This window comes from Heliangelus exortis, chromosome 6 (assembly GCF_036169615.1).
Source record: "Heliangelus exortis chromosome 6, bHelExo1.hap1, whole genome shotgun sequence".
NCBI classification, from domain to species: domain Eukaryota; kingdom Metazoa; phylum Chordata; class Aves; order Apodiformes; family Trochilidae; genus Heliangelus; species Heliangelus exortis.
The window spans coordinates 21,759,606-21,776,860 of NC_092427.1; the positions used below are offsets into that span (position 1 = coordinate 21,759,606).

At 42.9% G+C, this 17,255-nt stretch overlaps 1 protein-coding gene across 14 annotated transcripts in view; it reads right to left on the reverse strand.

Annotated features, from left to right (window-relative positions):
• HDAC4 (histone deacetylase 4) overlaps nucleotides 1–17,255 on the reverse strand; it is a 258,653-nt gene that overhangs the window by 114,633 nt on the left and 126,765 nt on the right. For all 14 annotated transcript variants that reach the window (XM_071747136.1, XM_071747134.1, XM_071747132.1 and 11 more), the window contains one exon: nucleotides 8,561–8,805. In XM_071747136.1, the coding sequence (XP_071603237.1) occupies nucleotides 8,561–8,805 (245 nt within the window). The remainder of the gene's footprint in view (nucleotides 1–8,560; nucleotides 8,806–17,255) is intronic.

The window sequence follows — 17,255 nt, forward strand, 5'->3', positions numbered from 1 at the left end:
TTCTTCCTAATGTCTAACCTAAGTCTCATCTTTTCCAGTTTAAAGCCATTCCCCCTTGTCCTATCTCTACATGCCTTTATAGAAGTCCCCTCCCAGCTTTCTTGTAGAAGTTTGTCATGCTGTAAGTGATCAGACCTCAGTCCTCAGAGGAGCAGTTATGTCCTCTCTGAACTGTTTCAGGGTGCAGGAGCACAGCAGCTGGAGTGGTAACAATCAAAAATCAGGATCAGGAGTGGAGATGCAGGACAAAAAGATGCTGTAATGGAAGCAGCTAGACAAACAGCCACTGGGCTTTGGCATTTCAAAGAAGAAAATATGAATAAAGAAAAAGAGGAGTCTGGCTGTATCCACTTATCCACTATTCCTGGTCACCTGTGAGAAGGAAAAGTGACCAAACCAGAAAGCAGGCAGGAATGGGAGAGCTTGCTGAAGTGCTCCTGCCAGGCTCCTCAAACAAATGAGTGGAAAAGAAGAAAGGGGGAGAAAGAAAAGCAGCAGGGATGCTGACACATGGCATCAGCTACTGTTCCTATGAAATTCTGGGTTCAGCTCCATTGGTTGGAGAGTGAACACAGCAGCAAAGCAGCCCATGCTGCTCATTACCTGACACAAGGCAGGGACAGCCCCCGTACCCACAGTGCCTGGAGGAAGGCTGCTCACTAACGATGGATGTTCAACAGCATCAGATGCTTCTGCAAGCACAGCAGAAGCACCCTTTTTAAAGGTAACATGCCAGCACTATAAATACCAATTATTTATCATTTTTTCATGCTGCCAACAGTTAAGGAGGAAACACGGAGATTAATCCAATAATGTTGTTTGGATTGTGTGTGTTTCAGTGAAGTGACCAACATGATTTATCTTTAAATGCAATTTCATCCTCCCATACAACAGCTGAAGTTGATTAAGACACCATGAGTAGCAAGAGGGCTCACACATAAATGAATGTTAATTCACTGGTGACAGCATATACTAATAGGTCAATATTCCTGGCCTGACAGCACGGTTCACTTGAGTATTTTGTTACTCATGCCCCGACTCTCTGTGTATCCTCTTAAGACTACTGCAAATCTATTTTATCTAGTTCAAAATAAGATAAAGTTGGAGATGAAAATTCAGAGGTGTGAACTGCAAAATATTCCTTCTTCTGCTGTTTATTTTGAAATTCTGAATTGCATAGAGACCATAAGGCTTCCAGCTTTAAAAATATACATCACTGTGCCCCACACATATTTTGCTGGGAGAGAAACTCATGCTATAAAGGACGAAAGAACAGAAATCTGATCACTTCAAAAGCTGTCTGGACTCCACAGAAAAAGTGAACATGTGCTACCAAAAAAAGATCTGTATCTGTCAGCCAGCAAACTCTGCCATTTCTGCCATTTACGTCAGACTTTCAGCCTTCAGAATACCCAAAAGTCAGCCCAATTTAAGTTCAGCTTTAGGAGATTAACTAAAGGAAAACACACTGGTGGAGTCTCTCTTCTTCAGCTTCACCAGAGGAACATGAAGCAGTCAAGCTCAGGGGGCAACAAGACTTTATCTCCCAACAACGATGGATCAGGAAACCTCCATATTCTGATGGAAAGTTCTGAACCCCAACACAGATACTCAAGTAATGGCTCAAGGAGGAGAAGGCTGGCTGTTACCAATGGCTCCAGGGATTCACAGGACCAAGGCCACCACATCCACTCACTGTAGTGATATCAGTGAATTCACTTTTTGAGTGAGGTTTTTTCATCTCAAACCTGGAATCTAGAGTTCTCATTCTGCTCCTTCCACTCACAAAACCATGGCCCACCTCAAAAGAAGCCAAAAGGAAACGTGCTTCTTTTACTAGTTTTAAAGTAGGTCTGGAATGACCAGTGCAGACAACTCTTCTGCAATCCAGCTTCAGTCCAGAAACCACCAGCGCTAGGCAGGAAGATGCCCAAGTTCACCCAGTCTGTTACATGACTTCTTCAGCCAAGAGATGGGGCTTACAGCTGTTCAAACTACTACAAGCATTTCTTGATATACTCACCCCCTTACCTTAAGTAAGATTTATCCTTACTGTTCTTGAAAAAGATTTTGACTTGGAGTCTGAGGAAAGGCACCCCACCAACCCTTCAAAGAGAGCAAATGCTCTGATCTTACAAAAGCTTTCCCTGGGGTTACTTCCATCAAAAATCAAGTTCCGCAGAATCCAGGTTTAAGTTTCTGCATGCCAGAAAAATGATGAGAGGTCACAAAAAAGAACAGGAAGCAGTCTAGAAATAGCAAAAGAGCATGGTACAATGCATTCAAGTAGTAACCAGGCACAAAATGTCCAATGTGTTGTTTTGTTTTGGTTTTTTTTTAACCGTTGACTGTACCCAGCTGCAGTTTTCTCAGATGAATAATCCTATCATGTCAGCATACAGACAGAGGCAGACACCTGGTATCTCTGATCTTTTAAAGTTTCTCTTGAAGATGATGCAGATTGTGAAAAACAGGTGCTCTGCAGAAGAGGAGAACAGTGAGTCCTCCATGTTGGCTGCTGCAGACAGGAAGGATGGAGCAGACCTGCTCAGTGACAGGAGTTGGGGCAGAGGGGTGTAACATAGAAGTTTGCCTTTCCAGAGTCCAATGTTAGGAGCAGGACACAGAGGGGTAGAGGATGCTTTGCATGAACCAAGGTGCTACCTTCGGTGCCACCAGCCCAGGAGCCAGGGGAAGGTGCCACTTTGCCATTTTGCCAAAGCTACAAAGGAATAGCAGACAACACCAACCCCATCAGCAGATTTGAAACAAGCACATTTTTTCCTTCTAAGTAGGAATTAGAACAGAGAGGCCACGAAAAGAGTCTCTGGGCACTGTCTGGGCCACACTGAAAGCAGCCATGCTAAAAGATATGATTTACACCCAATGAGCCATCCTTCAAACAAACCTGCCATTCCAAGGGCAGGTAGTTCCAAATAAATGCAAAGAGATGCTTGCCACTATAGCACCAACATGACATGCATTAACTGTAGATACCCTTGGGGAAAAAAATTGCATTTTCTTTAGAGCATTGTAAAATGTGGCCAGAAGTTCCTGAAAGATTTGTGCCCTCAAAACCAAAAATAAGGAATGGCCAGAGTTTCACCTTATGTCTCCAACAAAGACGGTAACATTTTTGATGTGTTACCACCTCTCAATCAGGGCTTGGAAGCTTTCCTGATGAAGAAAAAGTCATCTGAAACCAGCAAAAACTAACAAAACCATCTCCTCAGGCTTTATCTGAATGTTGCTATATAAAGTCAGTGTCTGAAAACATTCCACATATTTTTATTTATTGGCATAAAGCCATTAAGCGGAATAGCATACTGTTAAACGTAGGAAATTGCTGTGTTGATAGAAAGAAGACAATTCCAAGATCACTTCTCAATAAACATGGTTGCCAAAATGCTTTCCCTGTTGCTGCTGCTATGCAAAGCCATGACTCCTCTCGCCATCCTCTATACACTGCATGTACAGCCTAGCACTGCCTTCTGCCACCCATCTACACAAATACTCTTTTCTCGGATGACGGGAAAACCAGGAATAGCATTGCAGGGCAGAATTACCATCTTTGCATGCCTCCAGGTTAGGATTTCAGGTTGATGAGGAGCTGTGAGACTCAGCTGCTTGCCTGGGTTGCTATCCCATTGCCATCAGGACTCTTCTGGTGTCTGCTGTCATGTGCTAATACCGATGTGCGTCAGCAACCTGAATAAGTTTCCGGCTTTAGCTATAAAACAGCCAGAGCTGGGAAGAACCCCGCTCCGAGCTCAGGCAGTGAAGGGACGGAAGGGATTAACTGCATTACCCACCACGTCCTTTGCTTCTCCACTGAGCTCACACCGCCCGAGGTGCCTCTCACCCTGCCAAAGTGTGGATCCTGCCCCTTTTCAATCATCTTGCTCCAGCCCTTGACCAGAAGGCAAATGGAAAAGCTTTTTAGTAACTTCCAGCTGATCTTGGCTGGGAATGAGTGACTCACAAAGGAAAAAATTTACTGCCAATTCCTTTGCAATCAAAGGTCAAGCAAAGCTCACACTGGGACCTGAGGAGAAGCTTTCCACCGTCTCACTAGCAACAGCCTGGGCGCCAGGCATCCTTATTTTTGTTTAGGAAAGCAGATTTGAAGGCAATAAATATTGTTACACATCAGACCAGGCATGTCTGAGTGGAAAATTTGTCTCACTGAAGGTAAGCAGCTAGAGGAGAAGAGAGGAGCCATCACCTTTGCCTCCAGCCATCCGCAGCAGTCTCCAGTGCCCACCACTCTTCTTCCTGTGCCACATTTGGATGTTGAGCCTCAGCAATCTGCAAAGCCATGCTGTGGTTGTGAAAGACAGTTTTCCCAATTTCCATATGGTGTGAAGTCTTCATAAGGCTCAGCTTATTTTCCCTGAACATGTCAGGGGTTTCTCGGTAGTCCCCGCATGCAACGATCCCACTGCCTCCATGCGCCGAGCTCTGACTGCATCCATTTATACTTCCCTTCCACAAATATTATTTCACTTGCTGCCTGGTCCTCTAAATTTCAGGATCTTGTGGTATTTGCCACAAAAGCAAGGACTGCACAGGGGGAACAAGGGAAGGAATCGCAGGCACAGCTGTAAGGTCTGTGACCGTCCTGTCTTCCCCTCTTGGGCTGGATTAGACAATTTAAACTGGGCTGCTGAAATAAAACCAAGTTCTGAAAGATGCCAAAACTTCAGACTAATAGGAAAAAATTATCTACTTGAATAGAAAACCAAGAAAGATATGCCAGCATTTTTCAATCAAAATTTCATTTACTCAAGATCTTAAGATATTTCTTATACTAGTGCTTTGTCTGGGGGGTGGGAGATATTCCCCTCATACTGAGTCCGAACGGCTCCTCTGTTCACACTGACATTGATGCAATAAAAGAAAGAAAAACATGACATGTGATTCCTGGTTTTGTCTGGCTAAGGTTTTAAATATTAAAATTAGTAAGCTCTTCAAAACCTTCAAAGTGCTGTTGGCTATAACTTAGCAATGGTGGCTCTACATATGTCTGTCCAAAATACAGACTTCTGCCTGCTTTGGATAAAAAAGCTGCTTCAGAAATCCATCAAAAAAATTTTTTTTTTTTTATTTTAGCAGCAGATGCACAGCCATTGAATTCCTGTCAACAAAACTATTCAACATCTAGAAGTAGAAGAGTGCAAAAGTACTTGAACCTGAACATCTTGCCAAAAGGGAGGACCAATTAAATGTTTGCTCTTCATATGTAGTTGTACCCAGACGCTGATCTGCTTTATCCAAAAATATGCTTAGAATCTACGAATCATAAGCAAAAGGATTTAGAAACAGGTGTATGACAGGGTGAAGCACAGAAATTGCTGTGTAAGTACACAAATCAATGCTTTGTACTTGTTGATTAAAATGGTGGGCATTAGGCTGTAATGAAAAAAAACCCACATCGATTGATTTTATATAGTGATAGGTATACAAAACATAGTAAAATGCAGAAATTCTTCCCACTTTGTAGAAATAGTTTAAAAGTCATTGCAGGATTTATTACTTTGGTTAATGAAAGCCCTGATCACCTCCCAGGAAACCAATGACAGGGAGAAAATCAAAAAGCTGCCATTATATTCAATATCAGAGTAAGTTTAGAGCTTTGATGTTTGCATTTTTAATCCTCAGTTTGTTTCATTAGATTTTTGAGGTTGTTCTGATGCCAAAAATTCTAACCAAACTGCAGGAGCCCAGAAAGTTTGGAAAGGAAGTTTGTAAGATGCACAATCACCTTGCAATGGGTGCTTCAAGTTTGCTTTCTGAATCAAAAACCCCCAATGTCCAGGAAGACTTTGAAGATGACCAAGAACCAAACCTGGTGCAAGTAAGGTGCACTACAAACTCACTCTAGTCTTTACACATAATCTTAATTAACAGAAAGCTGGGTAGGTTCAGGTTCCCAAGCCTTTTCTTTACCAAAGTGAGACTTTATCTCCACCTGAAGAAGAAACATGAATGTAGAAGTTGGTAAAAACAATGGAGTTGTGACACTGTCATTACTATGCTACAAAACCAAGTGAGGAAACCCTTTCAGCTGAAGAATCCCACAACTACATTGCTCAGTCTAAACAATTTCTATGTATTGAACAGTTCACTTTAGAGACACGTGGCTAATGAACTCTTGAATCTCAGTGATGCCATAAGCAAATCATCTGGTTAAACAAACTTAATCCTGAGCTCCCAAAGATGATGTAAAAATTGGCCATTCCCTTCATATACGTACTCTAAAGATTCAGGTGCTTGATTAAGCAGCAAAGATGACAAACTGCATCCCCACACCAAAGATAAGCCCAGCACTAGCACATCTGCTCAGACCCTTCTCAAACGAGGCAAGCTTGCATGGTGTGCTCTCCCTGCCCATGGCACTAAAAGATGAGGAGAGAAGCTGTAGGAAGCATTTCCTTGATCCAATGTACATGCAAGAGCCAGCCCTCCCTTGCACCCTTGGAGAAGCGTGGTATGCACACCGGACCTGTACTATTCCCACCAAGCAGCTGTTTTTCAAAGAACACCTAAATTCCTCCAAAAAGAGCTTTGCATCTTCATTTCAGGCTATTTCTACACCAATTTTCACAGTTCAAACCCTAGTGCTTTGCTTAGACAGGACAGTCACTGCACTTAACACAGCTGACAGTTTCTTAAAGTTGGTTTAACTTAAGAGGTATCTAAATGTGGGCTGGCTTCTAAACACAAATGTAGGAAGTGCATTTTCCCAAAAAAAGTGCATGATGATGACACACTAGTGTACAGATTGGCTGGGTTTTTTTCATGTGCGAGATATCATGGGGTTTGTTTCAATGATATGCTGTTTTACTTTAAAGCACTTTTGGGCATGATGACACACTTACTACTATGGGAGATCACACTTCAGGTCATCCTTTTTCACACAGGATTATATCATTCCTATTTTAAGTGTTCCATCTAGGCAAGCTTACACTTTAAGATGAAGAACTTCACCTAATGGTCTAGATACACTGTACTAACTGGCTTCTCAAAATTTGATCTCAGTTTCCTTCTAACGCAGACTTTTACCAGGATCATATAAAAGAAACCAAATATGTTCCTATTATCAGTGTTAGAGCTTGACCATTAAATCTGAATGATCCCTTCTAATTTTTAATAGGAAAATATCTAGAAGCACACGTAATTATAAGAAATTAAGGGAAATATTTGTCACAGAATTTCCCATTTTGAATGTACAATATGAAATGCAGATGCTGTAACTGGTCTTGTGCTATTTGAGTACAAATGTGTACATAAATACATATGTATACACACATATACACATTTACACATGAATATAACTGTATATGAAAATATATTTACATACATGTACTTCCCCACACCTTTGTATTGAACAGAAATCAGAGGACCCACTAAGGCCGCAGGCATGTGCTGTTAAGCAGACTTCAGACAACAGTTCTGACAAACACAGGTTTATATCTGTGTGTGAGAAGTCTGTAAATAATACACCATTAACTTTTAATCCCATCCTCCCCACTCTGACATGTATTTTGCATTACAGTGAGAGTTATATAAGGTTGAATTGAGGTTGTTTTTCAATATTACATTAACGCTATTTACCATGTGCAGCGCTAATCCCCCTTTGAAAACAGCACATTAGAAATTCAGAAAGCTGCTGTTACCATAGCAACAGTCTATCACTGTGAAATATTTATATAATGTCTAACATTTCCACTTTGCAACGGCCATCTTCTAAACTGTACTTCCTACTTATCCCATGTGTTATGTTTCCTCTCTGTCCCATGCAATGAAGCAGCACAAAGCAGGCAGCCAGTGCCTAACCTGCACATGAAACTTCAGAAAACCCAGCTTCTATGCCACTCTACTTCCACATGTGTGATTTCAGTGACAGCTAACCTAAAAGCCCTCTTGATGGGTTAAATTCAACTGGAATTCCCCAAATCCAGGGAACTCAAGCTGCCTGCTGGAAGTGGGGCACAGGACTCCTGAATGTATACAGGAGGGTGGGTAACATTTAACATGACACCATCTTACCTTGCTTCCTCTCCTCCACCCTTTTAAATCTTGTTGCTTCCAACCCTTTACAAAAGATGGCTCTCCAAACAGTCCATCACAGTATAGAATCACAAATGTTTTGGGTTGGAAAAGACTTAAGATCATCAAGTCGAAAAATTTACCCAACACTGCCAAGGCCACCACTAAACCATGTCCCTCAGCACCACATCTATGCAGCTCTTAAGTCCCTCCAGGGATGGTGATTCCACCGCTGCCCTGGGCAGTCTGTGCCAGGGCCTGACAACCCTTTTGGGGAAGAAATTGTTCCTCATATCCAACCTAAACCTCCCCTGGCACAACGTAAGACCGTTTCCTCTTGTTCTATCACTTGTAATTTGGGAGAATTCAGACGTCCAAAAAATATCAACTGGTGCATCTCCTCCTGGACCTCCTACAGCACTGAACACAGGGCTGCCCACTGAAAGGACTTGATGATCTTAGAGGTTTTGTCCATTTTTAATGATTCTATGATTCTGGGATCACTTACTTTGATGTGCTCATGCAGCTGGGCCTCGTGCTGCCGGGAGAGCTGCTCGTGCTGCCGCTGGAACTCAGCAATGAGGATCTGTCTCTGGATCTGCTGCTTCTGCTTGAGTGCCAGGAGCTCCTGCTGGAGCTGCTGCTCCCGCAGCGTCGGCTCCGTCACGGGCATGGAAAACTGGTGGTCTAAGCGCAGATCCATTGGGACTGAAGTTGGTGCAACTTGCAAGGGTAGTGCTGTGGTCACATCAACTACAATATGAAAACACAACAGCAGAGTTGAATGTATCCCTCGTTTGCACACAGATCTGTTTTTTATAAAGTGTCCAACAAAGACCTTGAGGATTCATGAATTGAATCAAAAACAACACCATTAAACTCACACCATTTATTAAATGGTAATAAAGCACTACAGGAACTGAGAATTCAAGTAATTTTCCTCCAGCCATCACCTCCTACAAATACATGTGTTCTCTAAAATCAATGATTTCAAGACATCACAAGTGACCATTCTTGACTCTTGTTCCACATCTGGGTATTCAAAACATATTCAAAACATTCAACTCTTCAAAAATTGCTTGAAATGAGAAGGATAAACATTAAACTCAGACTTCACAGAAAGGCTCAATCTTGACTTATGATGGATCAACTAAGGGACCCCTATACTCAGGAAACATCCAAGGTCCCATTTTAAGGAAAACTCATGCAGAAAACCACTATGTGCTGTATCCCTCAGATCTAGCTTTGGGAAGAAGCTGAGCCACAAGCCAATGGGTCAGCACCCAAGAAAAATTCAGTGCTTTGATGGCAGATTTTGATGATGCCTCACAGGGGATACTACAGAGAAGGAGTGATAGGAAGCAGGTGCCCCAGCAGTGACTGTGCAAAGACAAGTCTCCATCCTTCAAACTTCAAGTAGGACAAATCTCATGCACAACCAAGTCTAAAGTAGGAAACAGTAACGTGTACCAAGAGGAGCAGCTTCATTGTAAGAGATGTATGGGAAAACTATTATCTTGCTTGCCCATGTAGTAAAGATGAGTTTTTGCTTACACAAGAAGCATCTCCCTGAATACAAGAAGTTAGTTGTAAAAAAAGGGTAGCAACAGACATCTCAAAAAATACCTTTACAGTACCTAACCTCAGCTTGTTTCCACTAAAAAAAAAAGTATTACTATCATCTCATGAGTGACTAGAAATTTTTACATTCCACTCAAAGGACAGTTCCATGTTTCACAAGTACTCTGTACAATTGCCATGTTTAATGCCTCAGTCTCCAGGACACTCACTCAGTAACTCTTTCAGTACCTTTCAATGAACATCACGCAACAGAATAAAAGAGCCTAACACTACAAAAACACTGAGCTTCAACAAAACTGGAAAACAAAGGTGCTTTGTTTTTTTCTCAATTGACTGGGGCTTTTATTCTATCTACTGTTTTCTCTCTTAGAATTTAAGATGTGTTTACCCAAGGTTGTGTTGGAGCATCAGCAGCATCACTGAGGCTGGATCAGTCACACATCTGCCAAGATAACCACCCCATGGGAAAGGGTTACCAAGGGCTTGCTGGGGAGACTTATGGGGCTCACACGTGCATCTGGGGAAAGCTAAGAGATCTCATGGTGGTTGAGATGCCATCCAACTATAAAACCACCAGTACAAGCCACCACAAGACCAGTCCCAGCAAGACAGAGAGGACACCCTTCAAAAACAAAAGTTAAGGCAGTGTTACTAAACTAAAATCAGCTAAAGCTGATTTCTCCCTGACTACAAACACACTGGGTGGTGAAATTAACTCAAGCTCAAAAGAAAAAAACATGGAAAATATTTTGGAACAGCAAACAGTTTAATGACCACTCTGGAGCACCTCTCCTATGAAGACAGGCTGAGAGAGTTTGGGTTGTTCAGCCTAGAGAAGAGAAAGCTCTGGGGAGACCTTAGAACACTTCCCAGTACCTGAAGGGGCTACAGGAAAGCTGGGAGTAACTTTTTACAAGAGAATGGAGTGACAGGATGTGGGGGAATGGTTTCAAGCTTAAAGAGGGGAGATATTAGGAAAAAATTATTTGCTGTGAGGATAGTGAGACATTGGCCCAGGTTGCCCAGAGAAGCTGGAAGTGTTGAAGGCCAGGTTGGATGGGGCTTTGAGCAATCTGGTCTAGTGGGAGGTGTCCCTGCCCACAGCAGGGGTTTTGGAACTAGGAGATCTTTAAGATGCCTTCCAATCCAAACTAGTCTGCAGTTCTATGAGAAGTTTTATAGAGATGGTTCTCCAGTTTTCTCTACTTGTATGCTACTTGTGGAAACATTACTTAAAGAGGAACTTCATTTTATACAACATTAAAGTCATATTTCAATTCAGGTCTGATCATTAAACACTCAACCTGACCTCAGCACAAAACAGGTTGACTCTGTCCTTCCAAGCAGCACGTCCCCATAGATCACCCAAAGTCAACTATCAATTGTTAGCATAGTCACAAAAGGTACTCCACTGACACCTATCTGTGCCATCCCAATACTTGGCACATGCCCACACATAACATTACAAACTCTATCAGGACATGAGCATCATCCATCCCAGAGAAAAGAGTTTTAATGGGATTTCCCCAAAATGCTAGCCATTTATTTATTTATGCCAGTAACTGACAAATGCATTAGCTGATGCTGGTAAAATCTGAAGCTAAATGAAGCACAAAGGCACAGAAAAAGAAAATAAATAAATAAATAAATAAATAATGGAGTAATTAAAAAAAAAAAAACTGGGATGTTTTGTATGTAAGTTGGCCCTATGAATTGCCCTGATGCCAAGGCCACAATGCAGCAACAGGGAGGACAAGAAAGGCAACTCCATCCTACATGACAGCTCCTTGGAAAGGGGAATGTTGAGTTACGGGGGGGGATTTTAAAAAGTGCAGCCAGGCGAGTGTTGCTGGAGCTGGAGACCGAAAAAAGGTAATAATCATGAATTAAGAGATGAATGTAAAAATTTTACTCTCTCTACACCAAATGAGTTTCAGAGAGAATGTCATTACTTCTTCAAAAGCAGAGAAGCGTAGGGAATGGAAACTACAGTGAAAAAAAACCCCACTGTATTTACTCAAAAATGAGGACGAAAAAAAGAGGGTGGAGGGTGTTGCAGTGACAGAATTATCTGAGTTGAGCTTCTTAGCATTTCTGGAGAAGAGGGGCAGTGGTTTAATGCACCCCATACCTGGTTGTTCCTGAAGAAACCCCGGGTGCCCAGGCCCTCCTCTGAGACTGGGGAAGCAATTCTGCCCACAGAGCCAGAGGGCACAGCAGACACCCACTGTCTCTCCTGTCCAACACAGGTCCTGCCTGCACCCACACAATGTGGGGGCCACCTCCTGCTCTGTCACACGTCACTGTCCCCAAGTAGGCAGCAGGACCACAGCTTTCCAGAGGAGCTTCCCCCCCACCATATACAGATTGTGCTGGGGAGAAGGAGACTTTTTTTTTTTTTTTTTTTTTTTGGATGGAAACATTTTCTGCAAAAGGTCACACTACTGGAAGTGTTGCTATTTTTCAGCCTCCAAGCTCTTCCCCCCACTCCTTTATTGTTTTCCTTCCTGTGGCCTTTTCCCCATTCCCCTCTCTCCCCCACAGGACCAGAGCTGGGATTCCTCACCATGGTTCACCATCTACAGCCAAAGATTTTGGGAGAACACCTTGCTGTCACCTATAGATAACCATTCAAACCCACCTAAGAAATCCATGTCCCTAAGCCTTCCCTGGAAACAATCAATGTTTTCATATGTGGTCAGTACCATGGTCAACCCCTTCCCATTCCTGCCCGTGGAGAATCCCCACCATGGCAACTGCTGCAGCCACGGGCACAGGAAAAAACCCTTCATCCATTTTACCCACACGTGAGGGGGAACTGACAGCTCAAAACCAGCCCTGCAGAGGCTATCTTGTTTTACAGACTGTGGCTTCAGAAACTTCTCATCTCAGATGCAATGCTTTGAATTAGATCCCAGGATTTCAGGAGAGTGATAAAAGAACATTTTGGGTTCCTCCAGCACCAGTCAAGCAGAGGCAACCCCATACCAGCTCGATAGGTACTTGGTACCTGCCCCAGGAGCATGGTGTACAGGGGAAGAGGTGCAATCTGAAAACACTGGGTTCCTCAAGGACTGTGAGAAACAGGGCATGTTCTGGTAAAGTCAAGTGAAGTTTCCATGCCAGCGAAAATCCCATTACTATGTTGGATATATATGGAATATGGTGAGAGAGAGAACAACAACAACCACCACCGCCCCATGTATTTGTACAAAACACACCAAAAAAGCCCCTCCAAAAGTGATCTGCCTTCAGGAATATGATGCACCACAGCTATCAAAAAATCCATTTTAACCATATGCATATGGATACTATATCCTGAGCATTCCTAATGTAATTAGTGTATGTTACAGAAGACACACACAGGCAACTCCTGGAACAGGAGCAATTTTATTGGGTGGAAATTCTAGGACAACTCTGGGCTGCAGCACCCTTTCACCAGGGGCAGCAGCTTCCCGCCATGAAATAGATCCACCTTTCAAAGAAGCAAAACCAGAATTGCACAACTCAGCTGAGTCTTACCCCACCAAATCACACCTATAGTGATCAGCTCAACATGAGGACCCGGACACACCTGACATCAGCAGTGCATGAGATCCGTGAGGAAAAGATGTCCAGGTAAGCACGAGATACAGACATGAGCACACTGTTACATGAGCTCTCCTACTGCCCTCCCCATATTTATGGACAAACACCCCAGAGCTCCAAAACTCCCCCAAGATAATATTGAATATGATTTAACACAACTTTATAGCCCCCAAGACTCCAGGAGAGCTTGAAACAGTTAATCTTAATCAAAGCCAATGAGTCAGTAAACCAAACAGCACAGTGGGCTTTGTGAATCACAAGCTTTTTAAATGCATTGACTATTTTTGTGTCCAGCCAAAGATTCCTGAGCACCTGGTAATAACATCTCCCATCTTTTATACATAGACTAAAGGTCAGTGTTACTAACACAGAGTTAGCAGATCCTGACTCCTGCTTACTCTTCCTCCATGTAAACCTGTTTATCTTTACTCCTGCTCCCTGAATTTGTCAATGCTATTCAGGCTTAATGCAATTTTCCTTGCCATCTGTGTTCATTTTCCTACACACACCTTTACGTTCCAAACACTGTTTCCTAAAAGCAGAAAACAAAAGCTTTCATGTCAGTCAGAAGGAATTCAGTACTACTTGTGACCACTACTTACTACCGAGTCTTGTGAAAAATGACTCCCGCTTTACACACTGATATAACTTTAACTTGCACCATGCTGGATAACAGCCCTGTGAAAACTTGACAAACTCCCCACCTCCCATCCAAGGGGACTCATCCCCCCCGAAACACCCAACGTGTGGGCACGGGGCACCAGCTGCAGGGATCACCACCACAATTCCCATTCAGAGTCCCGGCGGTGGCTGCGTCATCCCCGACTCTTACTATTTCAGTCTCAAAAAAACCCCTATTTGAAATGCCATGAGTTCCCCACAGAAGCAGTGAGTGCTGCTGACCTACAGAGCCCCCCTGAAAACAATAAAACCTTCTCTGCTTAATGAACATATCATCAAAACAAAAAAGCCTGTATTCTTATGAATATTTTATGGTAGACTAGAAAATTGCTTTTATAGGTTCTGCCTTGAGAACATATTAATACAATCAGATTCATGACGTTAGTAAAAGCACAAAGACTATATTCAGAGTTTTAATGAGAAATGCCAAACCCATGAATTAGAAGACAAGATCGTGATTATGAATAACAAACTATCTCATGTTCCCCCTGCCTCTTCCTTCCCTGTAGTGACAGAAGGAGAAAACAGGAGAAATTTTACTATTAATTTTTTTTTTACTCTTTTTTTTTTTTTTAACCTAGACATGTAGGTTTTTTTTTTCACAGTCAAGTTATCATTATTTTATACTGAGTTAGAAACACTCTGTTTTTTCCCTCCCAAAATAAATAAAACATGGCTATGCATCAAAGACTGTCTGTGTTGTACATTAATTAAGACCTAAAGCATTCTAGTCCTCATCGATTGCCAGCACAGAGCGGCCTCATGGCTGAGACTGTAAATTTGACATCTAGCAGCTTGCCCATAACACTGCTGAGTGGAACTCATCTAAAATGCATTGAAGTTGTTAAACAACTGTAAATAAACTGATAATCTCAAATGTGTAAGCAAGGGTGAGTTTTCCACACAAAATGTTTGACATTAAAATCATTTCACATAAAGGTTGCAGATAAGCACAGTATCAGAGAAGTCATATGCTGAGTTTCTTCAATGCTCCAAAATGGAATATAAGATATTTACAAGTACTGAGTATTTTGGAAGGGATTAGGGGAAGGTGACACTTCTTACTAACAGTAATAACTGCATTTTGTTCTCCTTCTCTTGATAGAGCATTTTTATGCAAGTCATTAAAGGACTAAAATATAAAAGGATTGAGTCCTTAAAAGACATGAATATGTATGTTAAAACAAATTTCAGTATGAGACAGACATGGGATATTTGAAGCTAAGATTTAAATTCAAGTCTTGTTTCAGCATAACCTTTACTTAAGCTGAACTTTAAAAATATTTCCCAAGCTATTTTTTTCTAAAAGAAGTCAAAATCTGTTGCCAGAAATACTTTTTTTATTATTTTTATTTTAAGCAGCACAGAAAATTACCCCCTCACATTTTAAAGACAACATCACCTTCAAATGGAAAGTGTATGAAACATTTTCCCCAAGATCTCCCTCCAGAACAGAGAGAGTCCCCACTGAATTTGTACAGCTCCTTCCCAGCCACCCTGCTCTTCTTTACCTGCCAATTCCCTTTGCCTTGAAGGGAGAAATGGCATCAACCTCCCCAAATCTGCTGCAAAACGCTAGGGACGAGGGTCCGTTCAAGGCTGGAGGAAGAAAATCTGCAGCCCCCCACCAGCCCCAATAGTATATAAAGTGCAAACATACCACCACGTGTCTGTGACAGACAGAGTTAAGAGACAGAGTGCCCAAAACCCCGAAAAAAAAGAGCATTTCAGCTCCACGGTAACTCCATAGTCCCTGGTGCCTTTCGGAATGGCTGCACACCAGGGAGGGGACACTCCTCCGGACGGCTGCGGCTGAACTGGCCAGTGCTTTCCAGAAACCATTGACTCAGCTTCTCCCCCCCTCTGCCCCCCCATCTCTCATCCTCTCTGGACTTAGGCTTTATTTCTACCTAATGAGTTTGCTTTCTAATTACTGGTGTGCAAGCGCTGCCCTCCAGACAGATTCTGCCAATAGCAGCACGTCAGCCTTTCAGCACACACACAAAAACAAACACAAAAGCAAGAGCCCGTGTTCAGCATCCCCAAGCTGCTGCTGGTGGAGACGGCCCCATCCCACCCCGCTGAACCAGGGCCACCTCAGCACACCACGACCTGCAGGACATCCATCAACCATGTGCACTGTCCTCCCCCTCTAAGCATTATTTCCAGATGCTTTCGCCCCTGGGTAGAAGCAAAAAAATCATATATTTATTCCATCCATATTTATTTCCTGGGGGCTGCGCTCACTGTCTGGCAAAACCACTTGATTTTTAAAGATTTTTATATTATTCAAAGCCTTCAAATATCACGTTGTTGCCAGCAGAAATGGCTTTGCCACGTCAGGAGCACAGCACAGGGAGGCTTCAAAGCAGAAAAACGCCATTTCTGAAACCCACCACCTTCACTTTGCTTAAAATCAGCCTGGAAATGAAGCGAGGAGCAACCGCTGCCTTCAAGTGCAGCCAAGGTGGTTTATTCTGGAAGCGAAACTTGTGCTAAATTTGAGTGTCAGTGGATTGTTATCAATTAATTCCCCCCCTCTGCTGCCTTCTCTGCCCATGCTGGCAGCAGCAGGTGGGGGTGCTGGCATCCCCTCTGCCAGCCGGCACGGTGGCCATGCAGTCGTGGCACTCTTTTCTAGCAGGACTTCCACTTCCGAAAAATGTCAAAACTCACTGAAACACTAAGAGAGGGTGAGATCAGAGCTATTAATAGAAACGAGCTACTGCAGTATGTGACTGCAGCGCCAGGATAAAAGAAGCATGTTTGTGCGTAAAGCAGAATGAAGAGGGTGAAGACACCCTCAGAAGACTTGAGATTTCCTTGGGTTTAATCTACAGAATACAAGATGCATCAAATAAAAGCAGAAACAAACAGGCGAAGGGGGGGAGGGAGGTGACCCACATTACCATGTATATTTAGCTTATTCCCTAGAAAAGATTTGACCAGGTTGTAATCAAGGAACCCCAAAACCCAGGGCCCTGTGCAGGTGGTGGAAGCAGGTCTCAGTGTTGCAGCACCCAGACACCAGCATCCTTTGCAGCACATCATAACTGTGATACAGGGGCTGGATGAAGGCATGGTCTGCCATGCTTCTCCAGGAATTTTTATCCTACCAGGTCAAACTAAGGGAGTATGTGCAGAGAAGGTGGGTTCTGAGGGACCAAAAAAAGAAACACTTCATTATTTCCATTTTACCTCTCCTCTCCCAAAGGCAAGAACAAGGATCCCAAGGGGATTTATTTTGGGTTAGAATTACACAAGAAGCTTATGCATCACAGTGCAGCTAGCCTGAAGGACAGGGAGATGGAGAAGTCAAACCACTGTTTCACCCTGAGATCAGAAGGTGGTCC